Raw genomic sequence first — 18,473 nt, forward strand, 5'->3', positions numbered from 1 at the left:
TGCTTTCTTCTCTTGACCATGGGTGCAACTTGACTGACTAACTGCTCCAAGCTCCTGCAGTCTTACCTTCCCCACCACAGTTGACTGCACCTTGGATGGTGAGCCAGCCTAAGCCTTTTCTCCAGCAAACTGCTCTTGTCAGGGTATTTGAACACAGAAACAGGAAAGAAACCAACACACATTTGGTTTGGATTTTGTTGTTGAGGAATATTCTAGCACCTGCTTCTGGTCACATGGCTGATAAATGCTGAATCTGATATCAGATAAAATTCATGCCCTGGCATTCTTCACATGTAGGTACCAGCAGAGAGGAATTGCTCCATTTTGAGGACAACAGGGTGTTCACTAGATCACCTGTGACTGTTCCATTGCAGCTGCCTTTGGAGCAGGGGTCTGTTCCATCTCACTTATGTGATCAGTAAGAGTTTTTAGTGGAGACAGACTCAGTAATTTTCCAGAAGGAAACAGGTAAAGAAAAAACAAAAGGATTATACAATAAGAACCCAGGACAAGTAACTGGCTGATGCGTTTGAGTATCTTTTTAAAAACTCAGTAAAAATGAACACATCTGACTAAGCTCTACATTTCCTCTTCCTAAGGTATCACACACCTGCTCAGGAGAGTGAGCTCACAGCCTGCTGATGTGGCATGCTGACTGCCTGACAGTGAGAGCAGTTGGGTTCCTCTGATTTCCAATGCTTCAAAGTAGACCAAGCTCCAAAGCTAGAAGCTCTGTGCTTCAAAATTCCTGAATGCCCATGTCTTCTTCCTTCCACTCACTCCCTGCTTTGCGAAGCAGAACCAGTGATCAGGTGTCTGAGTAGACCCTTGTCACATTCAGCCTATAAACCCTCTTCCCATTCCCTGTCCACGTACCCATAAACATGCACACCTGTGACAAAAGTTATGTTCTTTTGTCACAACAACATGGGCTTACAGCAGCCATCAGAAGCACAGGAGGACAATCAATTTTCATTAAGAACTGACTAGGTTATTTTTGAAATAGTAACTACTTGGAATTAACATAGCTTTTCAATATTGCATGAGATTTGCATAAAAACTTCTTAGACAATGGTGGCTGCCTTTTTTTTTTTATTAGGCACAGTCTTTCTCACATTAAACATAGCTTTAGAACATCGGTGGTAATCAAACTGTGCAGTAAGGTTTAAAAGATTAACAGAAATCAGAAAAGTCTTTATGTAGACTTAAAGCCACATTAAAGGGACCATTTTTTACATGTGAAAGGAATCATACCTTTTAGAAGAAGAGATTAACACATTTTTCTTTAAAAAGTGCTAACTTTTCATTCTCTTTGAATGTAATTCTATTGATCTCTGTCTGCTACCTATCATTTCAAAGACTTGTCTCTTTAAATTTTTTTTTGGGGGGCAGCCCATTTTTTTTAAAAAGGAAGTTGATAGTTTCTGCTCTAGTAGAGAAATAACTTATTAATGTAATACCTCCCAGCTTGGGCTGAAGTCATATTTATGTTTCAAACCAATATTTTAAAAATATGATGTCTTTAAGTGGCCTCTTCCAGCTAAAAGCATTCATGATTATATAGGCAGGGGCTAACAGCCTATTTTGTGCCGCGATTTAAAAGAAGTTGGGGAAGAAAGAATTTATTCAAGTAAACCTCATTCCCTTGTAGTCCATTTAGCTATCTTCTAGGGCTTTTAAACACACTCTGCTATATAATTTCTGAGTCCTTACTATGTTTTAGGAACTGGCTTAGATGCTCTATACAACATCCATTTCTTTTCCATAATTGCTTTTAAGGTGATTATTATTGCCCCCCATTTTCAGAAGAGAATTGGAACTGGAAGAGACCAAATGCTGTACTCAAGCTTATAACAAATCTTGAGATCTAAACCAGGACCTTGACACCCGCTCTGCCTAGTTCTTTATTATTAGCCTGTCCATGAATCTGCTTTATTTTCATTACTTTCTTTTGTATGTTGCTATGTACTAACTGCTACTCTTCTTGACTCTGCAGTTTGCAGAAGGTTGAGGTGGAAGTCTAGTTTTCTCCGTATATCATCAGTCGTCTTGCCTTGGGATATAGAGCCACTACCAATGCAGCACACGTTACTTGTGAAGAAGGTGGTATTGGCTGCTAGTGGATCTCTATTGAGGCCCCTGGACTAGGTGGTAGGGTTCTAAGTACTAAGAATAGTTGTGGAAATGGCCGGTGTCTAAAAGCCTAGCCCACATACACTGGTTCTGTGCCTCTTTTGTGTTCTATCAGTTGGAACAGTCAACAGAATCCAAATTCAAAAGGAGAAGTCACAGCCTTCACCTCCTAATGTGGCCTGTCTGCAAAACTCTTGACACTTTATAAAGCTTCTTGTTCAGCAGTTTTTTTCTTAAGTTATAAAACTGCCTGATTTAAGAATGTTCTTTCTCTCATGACCTTGAAGATGATACCTGCTAATGGAAGTAGCTTTGATGGTTATTCTTGGTTGTCAACTTGACACAACTGAGGAAAGATCATTAATTGAAGCATTGTCTTCACTGATGGGCCTGTGGATAATTCTTTGGGGGCATCTTCTTGACTGTTAATTAATGTACGGGGGTCCAGCCCACTGTGGGTAGTGCATTTCTCAGGCCTCTGGGTCTGGTCTGAGTAAGAAAGGTAGCTGAATGTAAGCCAGGGACCAATGCCGGAAGGAGCTCGCTGTCATAGTTTCTACTACAGGTTCCTACCCAGATTTCTCTTGATGAAGGATGGTAACCTGAAAGGTGAAATAAGTTGCTTTTCTTGTCATGGTGTTTATGACAACAGCAGAAAAACAGGCTACATCAGAAAGTGGAGTGGGTTGTTTCTGTCATGAACCTGACCATATCTTGAGAATAGAAGCATTTAGAACATTGGGATGGAAAAGCCATGCTCAGAGCTTAGTGGGCTACTCTGTGGGAGCCTGGTAAATAACAATGTTGAGAGAAATGAAGACAATGGAGGCCTGGTTTGTTAAGTTTCATGGGGGGGAAGCAAAGTCTCCATAAGGGGTATTCACAGGATAATTTGGATTAAGACACTGAGGAAGTGAAACCTTCTGGCCAGTGGAGAAATAAATTGTAATTGGTAAGAGATCAGCATCACCAAGGTGAAAACTTTCTGGGAAGTATTCCCATTGGGTTAGCACATGGAGGCTGGGAGATACCAAAATTACATAATAAGTTACTAGCAGAACTTGGCCAAGTGTAAAGTTGCCCATCTGGTTTTAAAGGCATGAGAGAGACAAGATTGAGGGATCATAGAGTAGCTGAGGCCTGGCACCATGTGGCGGGGTACAGAGTCCCAGAAGAGAAGCCAGGAGCAGAGGTACAATCTCAGTTGCAGTGGAGACTCAGGATATTGGGGTGTCAGGGATGTCTACCAAGGACACCTCAGGTATGGAGCTAGCCTGGGCTTGTAAGACAAGCTGCATGTGTTTCAGGTGACAGAGAAGAAATGGCGCTACCCAAGCCTTTTGGTACCAGAAAATCACGGTTAAGTCCTAGATGTTGGCCACTGATAGACACTGTTGGACTTCAGTTTCACTTTGATCTGACTGCAATTATTCCCGGATTCTTCCCTCTTGTTTTTGATATTCCACAGATAAGAGGCTTGAGTTTTAAAAGACACCTTAGGCTTACAAAGTATTGAAATTTTCAAAGAACATGGGACCTTGAAGAAAAGGAATTGTTATGGTTTAACTGTAATGTGTTTGCGCATTAAGTTGACAAAGGGTGGACTTCTGATAGCTTTGGTTGTTAACACATCTGGGAAGACGGAACTTCAACAAAGAACTGCCTCCATGAAACCAGCCTGTAGGCTTTTTACGTGGGGCATGTTCTGGAAATATGGAGTCAGAATCTCAAGAACCAGCCACTGTGGGCAATGCAATAGTCCAGTGGGTCTAAGCCATATAATAATATAATAAAAGGTAGCTGGATGTGAGTGAATAAGCAAGACAAGAAACAATAGTCCCCAGTGGTTTCTGTCCCCTCCCGGTTCCTGCTCAAGTTCCTGCTACAACTTCTTTTGCTAACCTGTAAGCAAAAGCAAATTCTTCCTTTTTCAAGTTGCTTTTGGTCATGGTGTTTCTTATAGCAACAGAAAGAAAACCAGGAAAATATTTTCATGGGGGAAATGGGTCTGGATAATTTCCTTTCTGTTACATAATCCCAATATTATTGACATTACTTTTGTATAAAGCAATTTCCCACAGGTTGATTTGCTGGAAGCTTTGGGACCCAGTGTGGTGGTGCTGAGAGACTGGAGTCCCCTAAAGAGGTGGGAGCTAGCAGGAGGTAGATAAGTCACTAGGTCACTAGGGTGCCACCCTCAAAAGAAATTCATGCTGTTATCACTGGGTCCCAAGAGAATGAGTCATGGTAAAATGCACAAGCCTGGCCCGTGGATCACTCTGGTTCCTTATTTCACTGTGTGATTTCTCCCTCCTCCATAAACTTCTGCCATGAATAGACTGGCCCTGTGTGATGTAGACAGAAGATCCTCATCAGAGACAAACAAATGTGGGTGCCATGTTTCCTGATTCCCTGAACTAGGAGCTCCAAATCTCCAGTGCAGAATACTTTGTTGTCACAACAGAAGATGGTCTAAAGCAATAGATTATTCAGGTTTATGAATCAGGCAGGCAGGCTTAAAATTAACTGTGGATTTTCATGTCTTTTTGGCGTTCCTAGAAGACTTTTCTTACAAGAGAATTTTTACATCATTTAAAGCTTTATCTTCTTATTATACAGTGACCTCAATAGCATCTGGGTCTTATTTTAGTTAGCATTTTCTAGAGTGCCATCCACTGAGTAGGAGCTTTTGCTGAAGCCACTCTGCTTAGCAACAGCCTGGCATGCAGGTTCTACTCGAGACAAGTGCATTTTCAGCATATTTAACAGTTTCGACACATCTTTCTCCCTTTGGGAAGCTGTGATTCTATCAGTTCTGTCATCTGAGCAAGAACTTCTTACCAGTTATTTTTTCCCCCCACCAGTATAACCCCCTCTCTGTATGCCTGTTTCCTCTGCTTTGGCCAAAGGAAGTAGAATGAACACTTTCTCTCTTTTTCCTGTTTTATTGCCTTCTCCCTGCCCCCCCAACAGTGTTTACATTAAAAAATATACTGTACAGTATAATGAATGATAAATGCTAGTCTTCATTCCACGGCAGGCATTACTAATCAACCATTGCTTTCTTTTTCAATCAGCTTTAATATGGCCCCAGATTCTTCTCTGATGATTCAGAAATGAGGCATACTTCACTTCTGGGGTATGTACAACTCCTATTCTTCAGAGATGGCTATTAATTAGGCCCTTCTCACCTCTCACAATTACTTATTTTTACTGAATAATTCCTCCCTGGAAGCAATATTCTTCCCCAGGAAGCAACTCCTGCATCCACCCTGACACATCTGGAAGCAAACCTCCTATGTAAAATGGAGGCTGTTCCCAGCATATTGGCCCAATCATAAAATTATCCAGGAAGTTCTTAGCATTGTTTCTTCCCAGCTCTCTGTGACTCACAGGTCACATTGCTAAGGAACAGTTATGACCTCGTGTAGCATAAATCATAATTTGTCTTAGTAAAAGCCCAGAGCCAGATACTGGGTTAAATGCTGAAAGATGAGAGACACAAAGGAACAAGGCCCCTCTCAGCTCACCATCGCCTCAGCGGAAAAGGACTGAGCTCCTGTCTCCTCCAGCCTTGTATTTCCTTTCCTCTGCCCACCCATATCACTTCCTCTCTCAACTGCCCTAGTGCTGGGATTAAAGGCATGTGTGCTTCCCAAGTACTGGGAGCGAAGGCATGAGATCGCAAGTGCTGGGATTAAAGGTGTGAGCCAATACTGCCTGGCCTCTCTGACTGACTAGTGGCTGGCTTTGCCCTCTGATCTTCTGGCAAGCTTTATTAGATAGAGCATACACAAAATATCACCACAACCTTGCATGTGGGTGCAGATCCTGGCAGCCCTCCCTTGTTTCTGCAGTATGGGGTCTTACTGCTTTTGTTCCTTTCTGTCCATCTTCACTTTATCATGGGAGTCAAGCCCAGTATTTCCCACCACCTTCATGCTTTCTATGTGCCCAAGACCATTTTATTCAATAACAACAATAGTAAAGGCATCATTCAGGTAATTCTCATTCCCATGCAATCCTTATAATTAGTTTCTAGGACTTTTGACATATTATAACTTGCAGTTTTTGAGTCTTGGCTATCTTAGTAAAGTCTGTGATTCTGCTTCTTACACTTAGGAAAATTTAAACATTTTTTGCCATATTCCTTGATCACTTGTTGGTTGCTTTAGATTCTATTGGTATTTCTAGAACTGACATTGTCTTGAACAACTCCCCTTTCATGATCTGGATTTGTTCTCCTAACCTGCAGCCAGACCTGTGGTGGTATTGTGTTCCCTAAAATATTGTTGACCCTAATAAACTTATCTGGGGTCAGAGAATGGAACAGCCACTTGACACAGAGGCTAGAAAATGGTGGCACTCACACATTTAATCCTAGCATTCCAGAGGCAGAAATCCCTCTGGATCTCTGTGAGTTCAAGGCCACATTGGAAACAGCCAGGCATGGTGACAGACGTCTTTAATCCCAAGAAGTGAGCTTTTAATCCCAGAGAGTGATGGCAGAAAGTAGAAAGATATATAAGGTGTGAAGATCAGAAACTAGCAGCATTTGGCTGCTTAAGCATTTGGCTGGTTAAGCATTCAGGCTTTTGAGCAACAGTTTAGCTGAGACCCATTCAGATGAGGACTCAGAAGCATCCAGTCTGAGGAAACAGGATCAGCTGAGGAACTGTCAAGGTGAGGAAGGTGTGGCTTGTTCTGCTTCTCCGATCGTCCAACATTCATCTCAATATCTGCCTCAGGTTTGATTTTATTAATAAGACTCTTTAAGATTCCTGCTACTCAGACCACTTGCCCACTGCAGTTTAGAGGAGACTGTCAATTCTTAGATTCAGTTAACCTGAGTCTTTCCTTTTGACTAAATGTGAGTGGCTCATGCTTAATGAAGACATGAGACACCAATCATTTCAGTCAGCCTCTTCATATGAGCATGGCTTTTACAAATGCAGTGTTTGTGTTTTTGGACAGTTGTGCTTCCCGTGTCTCAGACATATGGGTCTAAAAAATGAAGGCAGCAATGCCTATCTCCTGTTTCTTTTGTGACTGTCCATGCCAACTGTGTCTATGCAGAGACACAATGGGAATCTAGAAAACATTGTAGCTGATACTTAGAATAACATTAGAAAGAAAAAGATTTGGTGTCAAGAATCTCTCAAAGATACTGCTGTAGTGACAGCATTGTGAAGGATACTCTTTCTGTTTTAAGATGGTTTCACTTCTGCAATCCCTATAGGAGTGAGACACCTGCCAGCCCTGCTTTACTCTGAATAGAGTGCCTGTTACAGTCTTTGAAACAGTTTTGATTTAAAATGAGGTTTCAAGGAAGTATTTAATTAGAAGGGTATTGTTATCATTCTGAGCTGCAGTTCCTGGCCTTTTTATTAAGTTTCTATCACATAACATCTTTGCCCAATTATGCATCAGCCAACACATTTTAATTTGAGGAATTACTCTTTCGGTTCAACATATTATTGTTAGGAAAGGTAAAGTGATACAAGGTGTCTCCATGCCAGTATCACCCTGATTTCTTCTAGACATATTTTACAATGTAGCACTTCCATGACTTTTGAGCAAACCCACATCCTTTCTCTCTGCTTAAGTTGTCACATGACAACACAGAAAAATTTAAAAGAAATCTTTAGTGGAAAGCAACCTGAAGCTGGATTGCTTATTCTTCCTGGTCTATGCTTGATAACAGGTAGTCTTTGATGTCCAAATGCCTGCATAACTGCTCTGCTGGGATGCCTTGGATTTGAGTTCATGTAATATTCAGACACAAAAGCGATTACTTGTGAAGATTTTCTTGTTGAGTCAGTAAAATAGGTATTGTCATGTGAATTCTTGCTAGGAATTTTCCAATAAAGTGCCTTTTCCAGCATTTCAACAAATACTAATGTCCTCAGCCTGATTTTTTAAAAAAATGAACCCTTAGGCTTACTTTATTAAATTCAATTAATTCATGTTATTCTGTAGAACTTCTCACATTTGCCATTTAAAAAGATGTTTGTGAGGTTTTTAACATGTTATTTTTCAGTTATTTAAAGAGATGGAATGACTATTCCCAAGGCCATGCCGAGCTCCCATCTTATAGACACATTCTGATATTTGTTTGTGGCTCTTGCTATAATTATCTCATATTCTTGATGTATCATCATCGTCTTTATATTTGTTTTTCACTGCTGGGGTGTGAATTCTAGGACTTGTGTTGTAAGGCAAGCACTGAGCCACTGAGCTATGCTCCAGCTTTCTGTTGCCCATCTTACCACAGTGTTTGTACTGTTTAAAACTCTAACTCTAATGTGAATCATAACATGTCTTGGGTAATGGCATATGAAAGTTCAAAAGGAAACAAATATCCACTCTGAGTGGTGGAGGTGGTTCTCTGTCCTGATGGAAGGTCTCCGAGTCTCCTCAACTCTCTGTATCTCAATTCCCTTCTCTACAACTGCAAACCCAGAGAAGATGAAAGCAGGCATCTTAGCACACCAGCACCTGTTGGAAGCTGACCTGTGCCCCGAGAGCATACATGACCTTCTTCTTCAAACTCATGTTTTATGGAGTAGGCCACATGTTAACACCCATGAACAGTGAGCCTTGTCTGAGTTCCCAATCACAGAAGTATGAAATGGTAAGTCATTGTTTTAAGGTTTTATGTCTTGGAGTGGGTTGATTAATAGCAACAGATAGCTGAAACAGAGACTCCAAACCTGCAGACATCTTTTAAAATAGAAAGTGAGAAGGCCAATACCATGGTATAAAAAGAATACTGAAAGATTGGTTAGCTGGTATATTAAACCATGAAGGTGAGATCCGTTTGTAGCTATGGTCCAAGTCATGCTTTTAAGTGTTATCACAAGGTATCAGCTCGGTTCCTATTCAAAGAGCTAGAATCTCTTTGCTGAGTAACAAAGGGTGTTTCTTTCTGTTTCCTGTGGTGATCTCATCATTACTTTGCCTCATATTTGATTTTCATGTAGAATGGTTTCTGTACCCTAGCTCTATCCATTCCCATGGGAAGACCTCCCAGCTCCTCACTCTGACCCACGCCCCCCCAAAAAAACTGGCTTATGCAACTCTCCATGGTGCTTCTTGGATGTTCCTTTGCTTGTATCTTTAGTACCCCACTCATCATGTACATTATGGTATTTAGATAAACTCCACGAGAGCAGAGACCTGGTCTGTATGATAACAGCTGTGTGTTAAGCACTGGAAAGGCATCCACATAGAATAGAATGTTCAGGAACTTTCCTTGGTTGAAGGAATGCATGTGTCTGCTTTCTCCTGGGCTCTACATTGTTTTTTTTTTTGGTGTTTTTGGATCCATTACCCCTTCTTTCCATCCTCTCCATTGTAGAGTATGGGCTGGAAGCATAGAAAATCTTAGACTTGCCTGTTGCAGGTATCCATATGCAACTCCAGTCTGTGGTGTTATATTGAGTTCCTTAATACAATTTGCCCAAAGATCAGAGAGACAAAGGAATAAGCCACTGCCATGCCAAGTCTCACATTGCCAACTCCATGAATCCTCTGACTTAAATCCTCTGAGTCCTCACCCAAAAGGCTCCAGCCTAAAGAGCCTTCCATTCCTATTTCCATATACCTTATATACCTTTGTCTGGCTTGCCATATTACTTCATTTTTAGGGCTGAGATTAAAGGTGTGTGCCACCACTGTCTGGCTCTGTTTCTCTCCTAGTCTGAAGCAACCTCATGTAATCCAGGGTGGCCTTGAACTCACAGAGATCCAGATGGATCTCTGCCTCCCAAGTGCTAGGATTAAAGGTGTGTGCCACCACTACCTGAACTCTGTGCTTAATCTAGTGGCTTGTTCTGTTCTCTGATCTTCAGGCAAATTTTATTAGGGTGCACAATCTATCACCACACCAGCCCATCAAAACTGGGCGTGAGAATGAAACTCTTGCAGATGACCAGTGCGGAAATGTAAATGGAAATGCACAGTGAAGAATCCGGAACTTCTTTTTCTCCATCCATAAGTCCCTCCACACATGGAGAACAACGCACTGATAGTGTGGCCCTGGACCAGTGTGTTATCTTCCCTGGAGACGCATGGCACGTGATGCGAAGACAATGGAGAAGTTCTTCTGCTGCCGCTGCTTATGGCGTTTGGCATCTGATTTTTAGCAGACATGTCGGTTTGCAGTGACTGCCAGCTACTTGTTGTCCACGGGGCACTTCTACAGCGTTCTGTCCTCTAGGTGGTAGCTTTTTGCAATGGAACTTAAATGCCTCATGGTAGCTTATTTATTTATTTATTTATTTATTTATTTATTTATTTATTGTTCTGTAAACTTTGCAAAGATTTTTGGAAGCACCCAATTCTATGAAAGCTCTGGAGTGGAAAGGTTTCTTTTTCTAGGCTGAGCTCTAACTAATGGCAGATACAGACCTCATTCCTATCAAAGTTACACCTATACAGTACCTGGAGATCACTGGAAAATGACATAATGAAAAAACAGCACATGTTTATTGATCCCTACGTGGCCAGCGCTTGTGTGTGCTTTTGTGTATTTGATTATTTACCCTCCTCTCTAACCCCATGCAGCTACAGCTGTTATCCTCCTATCCTCCTTCACGGAATTAGAAAACTGAGAACAAAGGAGTTAAAGAAGTTGCTCAGAAACTGGGGGTGAGGGAGGGCCGATGGAGGGTGGGGATGGGGGATGAGAGCATAAGGGAATGGGATGGTCAAGCTGGAACAGGGACAGAGTGGGAGAGCAAAGAAAGAGATACCAGGATAGAGGAAGACATCTTGGGGATAGAGAGAAACGGTGCTAGGGAAGTTCCCAGGAATTCACAAGGATGACCCCACCTTAGATTACTAGCAATAGTGATGGGGTGCTTGAACTGGCCTACTCTGGTAATCAGATTGGTAAATACCCTATAACCATCATCATGGAACCTTCATCCAGTAACTGGTGGAAGCAGATGCAGAGATCCACAGCCAAGCACCAGGCTGAGCTCCAGGAGTCCAGTGGAAGAGAGGGAAGGGGGATTCTATGAGCAAAGGGCATTAAGATCATGATGGGGAAATGTACAGAGACAATCAAACCAAACTAGTGGGAACTCATGAACTGTGGACCAATAGCTGTGGATCCTCCATGGTACTGGACTAGGCCCTCTGCTTAAGTTAGACAGTTGTGTAGCTTGGTCTGCTCAAGGGCCCCCAGCAGTGGGATCAGGATCTGTCTCTGATGTATGAGCTAGCTTTTTGGAGCTCAGTGCCTATGGTGGGACACCTTGCACAGCCTTGGTGCAGGGGGAGGGACTTGGGCCTGCCTCTACTGAATATACCAGGCTCTGCTGACTCCCCATGGAAGGCCTTGCCTTGGAGGAGGTGGGAATGGGTTGGGGATGAGGGGGGCATTAATTGGGGGAAGAGGATAGGGGGCCAGAGGAGAGGAGGATCTGTGGTTGGTATGTAAAATGAATAGAAAATGTCTTAATAAAAAAATACAACCATTCTTTAAATATTCAAAAAAAGGAGTTGCTCAGAAATAGTTTATTAAGTAGAAAATTAGAAATTCAAACCCAGAAAGCTTGGCTTATAAGCCTACTAAATCTATTGGTAATTAATACTCCCCCTTTCCCCAATAATGTCTGCTTAAGGACCAAGGAGACCCAACCAGCAGACTTTTAGCATCTGTGTATTATGAATGCCCCATGTATGCTTATCATGAAGTAGCACAGTTGGCATATTCTCATTTAATATTCTTTATTTTTAAAGGTATTCTTGGTGTATCGAGATGTCTGTATGTATGCTTTTTGCTACAGTTTTTTTCTTGGTAATGCACAAAGACAGAAAAAAAGGGAGCCATGAGATAGGATGATAAAAGGTAAGAATAAAAGTAGTGAAGAATTCTTGCAGGTCTCATCTGAATCTTGGTCCAGATCTTTCTTTGTTTGAGGTAGAAATGCAAACTTATTAAAATGGCCAGTGGTTGTGGACAATGTGCGTACATGAGGCAGGATGTCATCTTTTCTGTGACTTCATCAAAATGGAGAACAAGATTTCCAACTGAGAGTCTCAAGCCATGAAGAAGATTCTGGGAAGCTATAAAGTCACACTGACTGAAGAAAAGTAAATGGGAATGGTCTGAATATGTGACTGTGGTGGTAGTTGCTCCAACCATGACCTGGGGCTATATAGCCCAAAGGTGGTGGTGCTTCTTGCAATTGTATGTGACATCTTAAAAAGAAAGGGTCACAAGGTCCCTTCTCTCTTTTTCCTGCTTCCTGGTATGACTGAACTGCCAGGTGGATTTGCTCCCCTTCAGATTAGAGGATGACTTCAGCTGTCTACTCGGTTCTGTATTCATGAGTGTATTTCCTCAGTTTAATCCTAGTAAATTCCCTATACTCCTCCAGCAGACTCCCGTGGATTTCTTGCATTGTTTGGCCATCAAAGCGAGGTATGAGTACACAATACTCAAAGATGACCACTTTAAAAATCTAAGTCAAAGTGTACAGTAATGAATGTTGATGATTTTTTTTATTTATTCCAAATTTCTGTTCACATGTGAAGTGAGGTGTACTAGCACAGCAGCCCTGGACACACAATGCTATAACTTACTCTGTCCTCATTGGGTGGCTTTATTTGGGAGGGAAATGTAAGCCCAGGAGCCCAGAAACTTCTTTTCATATTTCCAGGAAAGCTGTAATTCCTGTTCTCATCCATATTTTAGATTTGAAAAGGGTCAACTCTGTGTAGCTGTGAATTTGATTTTGGGAAACCCAATATGCATAGTTTAAACCACATTCTCCAATAAAGCACACAATCCCCAAACCTTAGTGAACAATAGACTGTTCCTAGTTTGAGTGATTCCATATCCCAAAATGACCACAAGTCAGTACTAAAAGTTTATTTAACATGAAGCTACTTATTGTCTTTATCTACTTAGAGTAATGATTCTCATCCTCACTAATGCTGAGACCTTTAACATAGTTCCTCATGTTGTGGTAATCCCAACCATAAAATTATCTCCTTGCTACTTCATAACTGTAACTTTGTTATTGTTTTGAATCATAATGTAAACATCTGATATTCAGGATATCTGATATGTGACCCCCAAAGGGGTTGTGACCCACAGGTTGAGAACCACTGACTTAATAGCCACATGTGTATATAATTAGATTCATTAAATGATAGTCATGTTGTATCATTTAATTTATTAAAATGAATAAAATCTAGATTCTTAGTCACACTGTTTTGTACTCAACCATCACCCATGACTAATGTTACTAGAGCAAAGAGACATTTCTGGCATTTAGGAAAGCTCTGTACAACATTTACTAAAGTGAAGGCGTGTATTCCTATAGACACATATATGGCATTGCTGTCCAGATCCAACAAATTTAATAAAAATGCTCATTTCCTCTCCCAAAGACAGAAGAGATTACCAACTCACATTTAATCCAGGAGATCATGGGTTAAAGGGCTGTGGGCTTGCATCATCCTTTGCCAATAACAAAGGCAACATCTTCTCTTTTGTCTGAATGAAGATTTTACTTACTTTACTCTAAATTGGTTCAGAATGGATGCATGGGATATGAAAGGTCTTCCCTTCTAATAAGTGGGGAGACCCAAGCAGGATCCTCTCCTTTCCAGTTTTGTACATGTTTTGAAAGCATGTTTCCAAAGAAGTATAAAAGCTGTTCTGGCAGAGAGACAGCAGTTACATGATTAGAAAACTTCCAGGGATTTAGAAAGATGGCATAGATAAATGGGAGTGAGACTAAGTGAAGTCCATCCATTTAAGTGACATGATTGCCTCCCCTGATAAGTATCCAGCATTGTCCATATAGTAAAGACAGGTCAGATGTGGATAGACTTTTGAAGAAGTACAAGTAAGTCCATTACAGTTCAATATGCTTTGAGATTCTCTTCTGTGTCCCATGACTATCTCTCAGTGTGAACAAGCGGGCTGGAGCAGTTGTGTTCCCTTTTAGTTGTTCATATTCTTGGAGCTAGAAGATTCTGGGCAGCACTTACCCATCATATTTGGCCATGTAGTTATGAGGCATTAACAGGGATCTGGATGCTGCCTAGACTTGCAAAGAGCAGCAGAATAGGTAGTTTGAGTTTTCTATGGGATCTGACTGTTTCACTCTGTTGTATGGATCCAGAAAAGTACTTCATAGCACAAAACCTGAGTTGTCTCACCTGTAGAATAGGAAGAATCCCTTTGCTTACCACTCTCAGAAGCGTTGGAGGATGAACTCAAAATTGCATGAGCTAATGCATGGGAAACTAATTACTCATTCTGAAGACACATATTGCCATCATGGTGACTGGGGAAATTCCAGTTCCACACAAGCTTTGTAAAGCAGTACCTACCCAAAACAACCACCCCAGCAAGACTCTTGCTGGGTTTCTCAAAACAAAACAAAACAGGAGGAAACAGACTACTATGGCTTCAGCACAAAACAGCTTTTTTATTCTGGGCTTCTGCTTGTAAAGGAAATAATGAGATAATGTCCCTTGTCTTAATTTGACAGGGAAAGGGCTCTTCATCTCTAGCATTGTCCAAGAGTCTGATATTGGATGGTACAAAAACACAAGCATTTGCTTTCTAAATTGAATCCATAAAGCTGCCATGGTAAAGTGCTGCCTCGGATGGAGCATTTCCCAGCATTTTAAGGCTTCAGGTTGAGAGCATTAAAAATGCCCATCCCTGCCTATTTTCAATATGCCCTTGGCTCTTCGGTCTGGATAAAATTCAAAGTCCTGCTTCTCAAGCAATCTTCATGTTTCTGGTCCTTTAACATCAGCCTAGAAGCCATCCAGCAAAATCAGTGACCAGGAGGCACGGCTGGTATCTCCCTTGTGTTTGCTTTTAAAGCTGGGCTTTAGCGTGTGTTAAAGTTTTTAGTGCAACTAAGTTGAGGGTTTGGAGAATAATATGCACTCACGGGTGTAACAAAAATGAGATTAATCTTGCTTCAATTTCCACAGTAAGCTGACGTCAGTTCATTATCATGCATTTGTAGAAAATGCGTATTTAAAGCAAGAAACAAATTGCCCACTGATAGCACTCACACAACACTCAGGGTGGTATTTTAGAAGCAGTTTGCTCAAAGGACAAGGCAATGCTCTAGTGGGTTTCACTTCACAGCAGGGCAAACAATCCACGTGGCATTTGAGACAGTCTTGGGTAATTGAAAATTTCAAGACTAGACACTGTCTAATACAATTCTTTCAGACATTATTGCTGGGACTTGCAGATGTCCCAAACCCTAACTTTAATGAAGCTCCCCATTTATGATTATTTGATCCAGATTTCATGTCGAATTCCTGGATGGTACACTTGATATAGAATGACTTTTAATGTCGCCAGTTCTCTCTCAAAGCCCCCTTTATTAGGTTCTGTGAAAGCGAGCTGTAAATTCAGGGGAGGGCAGTCAGGCCCTCTTCCCTCTAAGCATAGAACTCTCCTGTTAATGACGGTGTGTTATTTATCTGATTCTTTCCTCATTCCATTGTAACCACAAAAGCATGACCAGAAATTTACAATAATGCACCCCTCCCCTCTAGAAGTGGTTGTTTCCAGAAAGTTACTTCTTCTGTCTTCTTAGAGTGTATTTACAGGCAACCAGCGCCTTGAATGTTCAACTGGGCAAACTCTTCAGTGTAAACTTTATTTATTTATTTTTTAAATTGGGCCCAAGGCTTGTTAGAGTACACCAGCCTTATATAAACTTAAAAGAACCTCTTCTTAACGCCACTCCCATTTGCCCCCTAAAGTTGTACCCAATTTCTTAAACGCATCTTCTCTTTTCCCACCACCCACTGGGAAGGAAAATTAACCTTAAGAACTGAAGACTCCTGCTGTCATGGTAACTGCAAAAGCCCGCAAACCAACAAGTTTCCGTGGAGCACCTAGCAGGTGCGTGACCCGAGCAGGAACTCCACCCTGGAGACGCAGCAGAGTTGAGCTCATCTGAGCGGTGGTCCAGGACTAATTCTATGCTGGGGTGAGTGCCACTATGTCCTGGGACCTCCAAGAGTTTGTGTCCTCTCAACTTTCATCCCTGCAAAACCTGTATTCCAAGGAACATGGTTGCCGCCTGGGTGAGAACACAGGGCAGCAGGTAGCCCCTATTCGGCTACCGTTTGTGATTATCAGGCAAAGGAAACGGATAGAAGAAAGGCAAAGGGTTTGGGTGGAAGAAGCAGAACGGATCCTCTAGAAAGCGCCTACTAACAATGCCTCGGCTATCTCCTCATTTGACTCGGGGAAGACAAGAGTGTCCTAGAAGTCAGCAGGGAAGCGGATGAGTTAAAGAAAAATAAGTGATTGGAATGAAATTCCCACGCGCTCTGGGGCTGCAGCGGGAGGCAGGGAGCGTAGAAGGGCACCCGGCTGCGAGGCCCCCCCGCACACTTTCGTCCCCTCACCGATCCAAGGATCGACCCACGGACAAACAGGGTCAAGGGACTTACCTTCAGGGTTGGCGCTGATGAAGACCCTGACGCTGCGGCCAGCGGGTACGAGGTGAGAAGGCAGGGCGGTGAGGTTCCCGGAGAACGCCGCCCGCCGGAGCGCGGAGTCCCGGGGACAGGGCAGCTTGGTGCCCGCGCCGGCCGGCCACATCGCCCTGTGGGAGGATCAGCTGCCACCACCACCTCTGATCCTCCGCTCCCTGAACCTCCGCGGCCCCGCGAGGGCGAGGTCGGCCCGCGCCGCAGCTCAGAACCGCTCGGAGCCCCGGGCGCAGCCCGCAAGCTCCGTTGCGCTCAGCAGCCGCCCGCGGGCGGTGGCCATAGGGACCCTGGGCTCCTCGGGTTGCCGTCGCCTCCTGCACCTCTGAGGACTGCCTTGGCTCCTGCCCAGGGCTCGGCGCCGCAGCGCGAGAGGTCAGCGTAGAGGATGCTAGGCGGGCGGCGCCTGGTTGCGCTGGGAAGAGCCCATTCGGCTCTTGGAGCTCGTAGCCGTGTCCCCGCCCGCGCCCTCCGCGGGGACCCGGCGGGCGGGCGACCCGAGCAGGTCAAAGTTTAGGAGAAGGCTGCGGGAGTCGATCCGGGCTCGCCTCTCCCGTAGCGCAGAATTAACGCGGCTCACGGGGCGGCTGCGGTGTGGATGCGCGGGCTGGGGGGCAGCTCGGGGACCTCCCGGCTTCTTCCGAGGACACGCTCCAGAACTCCCGGCTGCTCCCTCAGTGAAGGACAGGAGATCGATCTGCCCGAGATTCCTGCTATCCCTCCCCGCTCCAACTCTCCTAAAGGTCAAACAAGCCCTGAGCGTTTGCGGGAATCCAGTCGCGCGGGCGTCTGCACGCCTTTGCCAAGTCCCCAAAGTTCAGCGCGCCTCGATACCCCACGAGGGGCTGGAGCATCAGAGCTCCGGGCATTGAGGAAGGAGGGTCACAGTCGCCCTGCCTCTTGTGGCGTGGGAGGCCCTGTCTCGCCTCTGCGCTCTCTCCCCACGCTCGTGCGAACCAGGGGATTTTTATAGCTAAGCCACGACGCTCACGTGGTCCTCCCCGCGTGGTGGCGGACCCTTTCTGGGAGCAGATCTCTGCGGGCAGTTCTCTCTAAATCTCTAAAGGACCCCGGGGAGCCTTCCTGCTCCCACTGAGATGCCTTCCCTGGCTGTTCGCCCTCCTGTGGGCTCAGGAGCCAGACGGCTTGCAGGACGTGGGGAGCCCAGCTCAGAGAGTGTGAGCTTTGGCCCCCACTGGAGGCTACAAGAGGGAGACTGCCAGCCAAGTGCGGGGGGTGGGGGGAAGCACAGTTTGGGGTCCCTTTATATTTAAGTTGCTTAACCAAGTCAGTGGAGGAGCCTGGGTCGGCTTCACTTGAGGCGAACCCAGCCAGCCCGACTGTGCATCCAGGGGCAAGGGTGGGAGCTGAACTTTGCACGGTTCCAAGTGGTATGGGATGCAGATAAGTCAGCGCAGTTGTAAAATTGCTGTCACCTTTGTGTGTGTGTGTGTGTGTGTGTGTGTGTGTGTGTGTGTGTGTGTGTGTGTGTGTCGGGGGGGGGGTAGGGTGGGAATGCAGGAGAGAAGGGAGTATTTGGAGCCTGGGTTGGAACCTGGGCTTCAAATCTCTCATTCTGGTTTGGGGCAGGAGCACCAGTCTTTGAGAGAGGAAACCCCCACTCCCTGGAGACTGAGGAGAGGATGGATGGGTGGGTGCAGAGCTTAGCTGGGCGTGGTGGCTCAAGTTTGTAATTACCAGCTCTTAGAAACTGAGGCAGTAAGATTGTTGCCACTGCCAGGGCAGGCCAGCCTGAACTACAGTGTGAAGTCCTGTGACGTTTCCTCCGTGACAGGTTTAGTTTCCCACCTGAAGACTCCTATACTAGGCATCCT

At 44.0% G+C, this 18,473-nt stretch overlaps 1 protein-coding gene across 1 annotated transcript in view; it reads right to left on the reverse strand.

Annotated features, from left to right (window-relative positions):
- Positions 1-17,819, reverse strand: part of Nwd2 (NACHT and WD repeat domain containing 2) — a 165,167-nt gene extending 147,348 nt beyond the window's left edge. The window contains exon 1 of the mRNA XM_036201341.1: positions 16,600-17,819. Coding sequence (XP_036057234.1) covers positions 16,600-16,750 — 151 coding nt within the window. The 5' untranslated portion in view covers positions 16,751-17,819. The remainder of the gene's footprint in view (positions 1-16,599) is intronic.
- Positions 17,820-18,473: the final 654 nt, after the last annotated feature.

The sequence above is a fragment of the Onychomys torridus genome, chromosome 10 (assembly GCF_903995425.1).
Source record: "Onychomys torridus chromosome 10, mOncTor1.1, whole genome shotgun sequence".
NCBI classification, from domain to species: domain Eukaryota; kingdom Metazoa; phylum Chordata; class Mammalia; order Rodentia; family Cricetidae; genus Onychomys; species Onychomys torridus.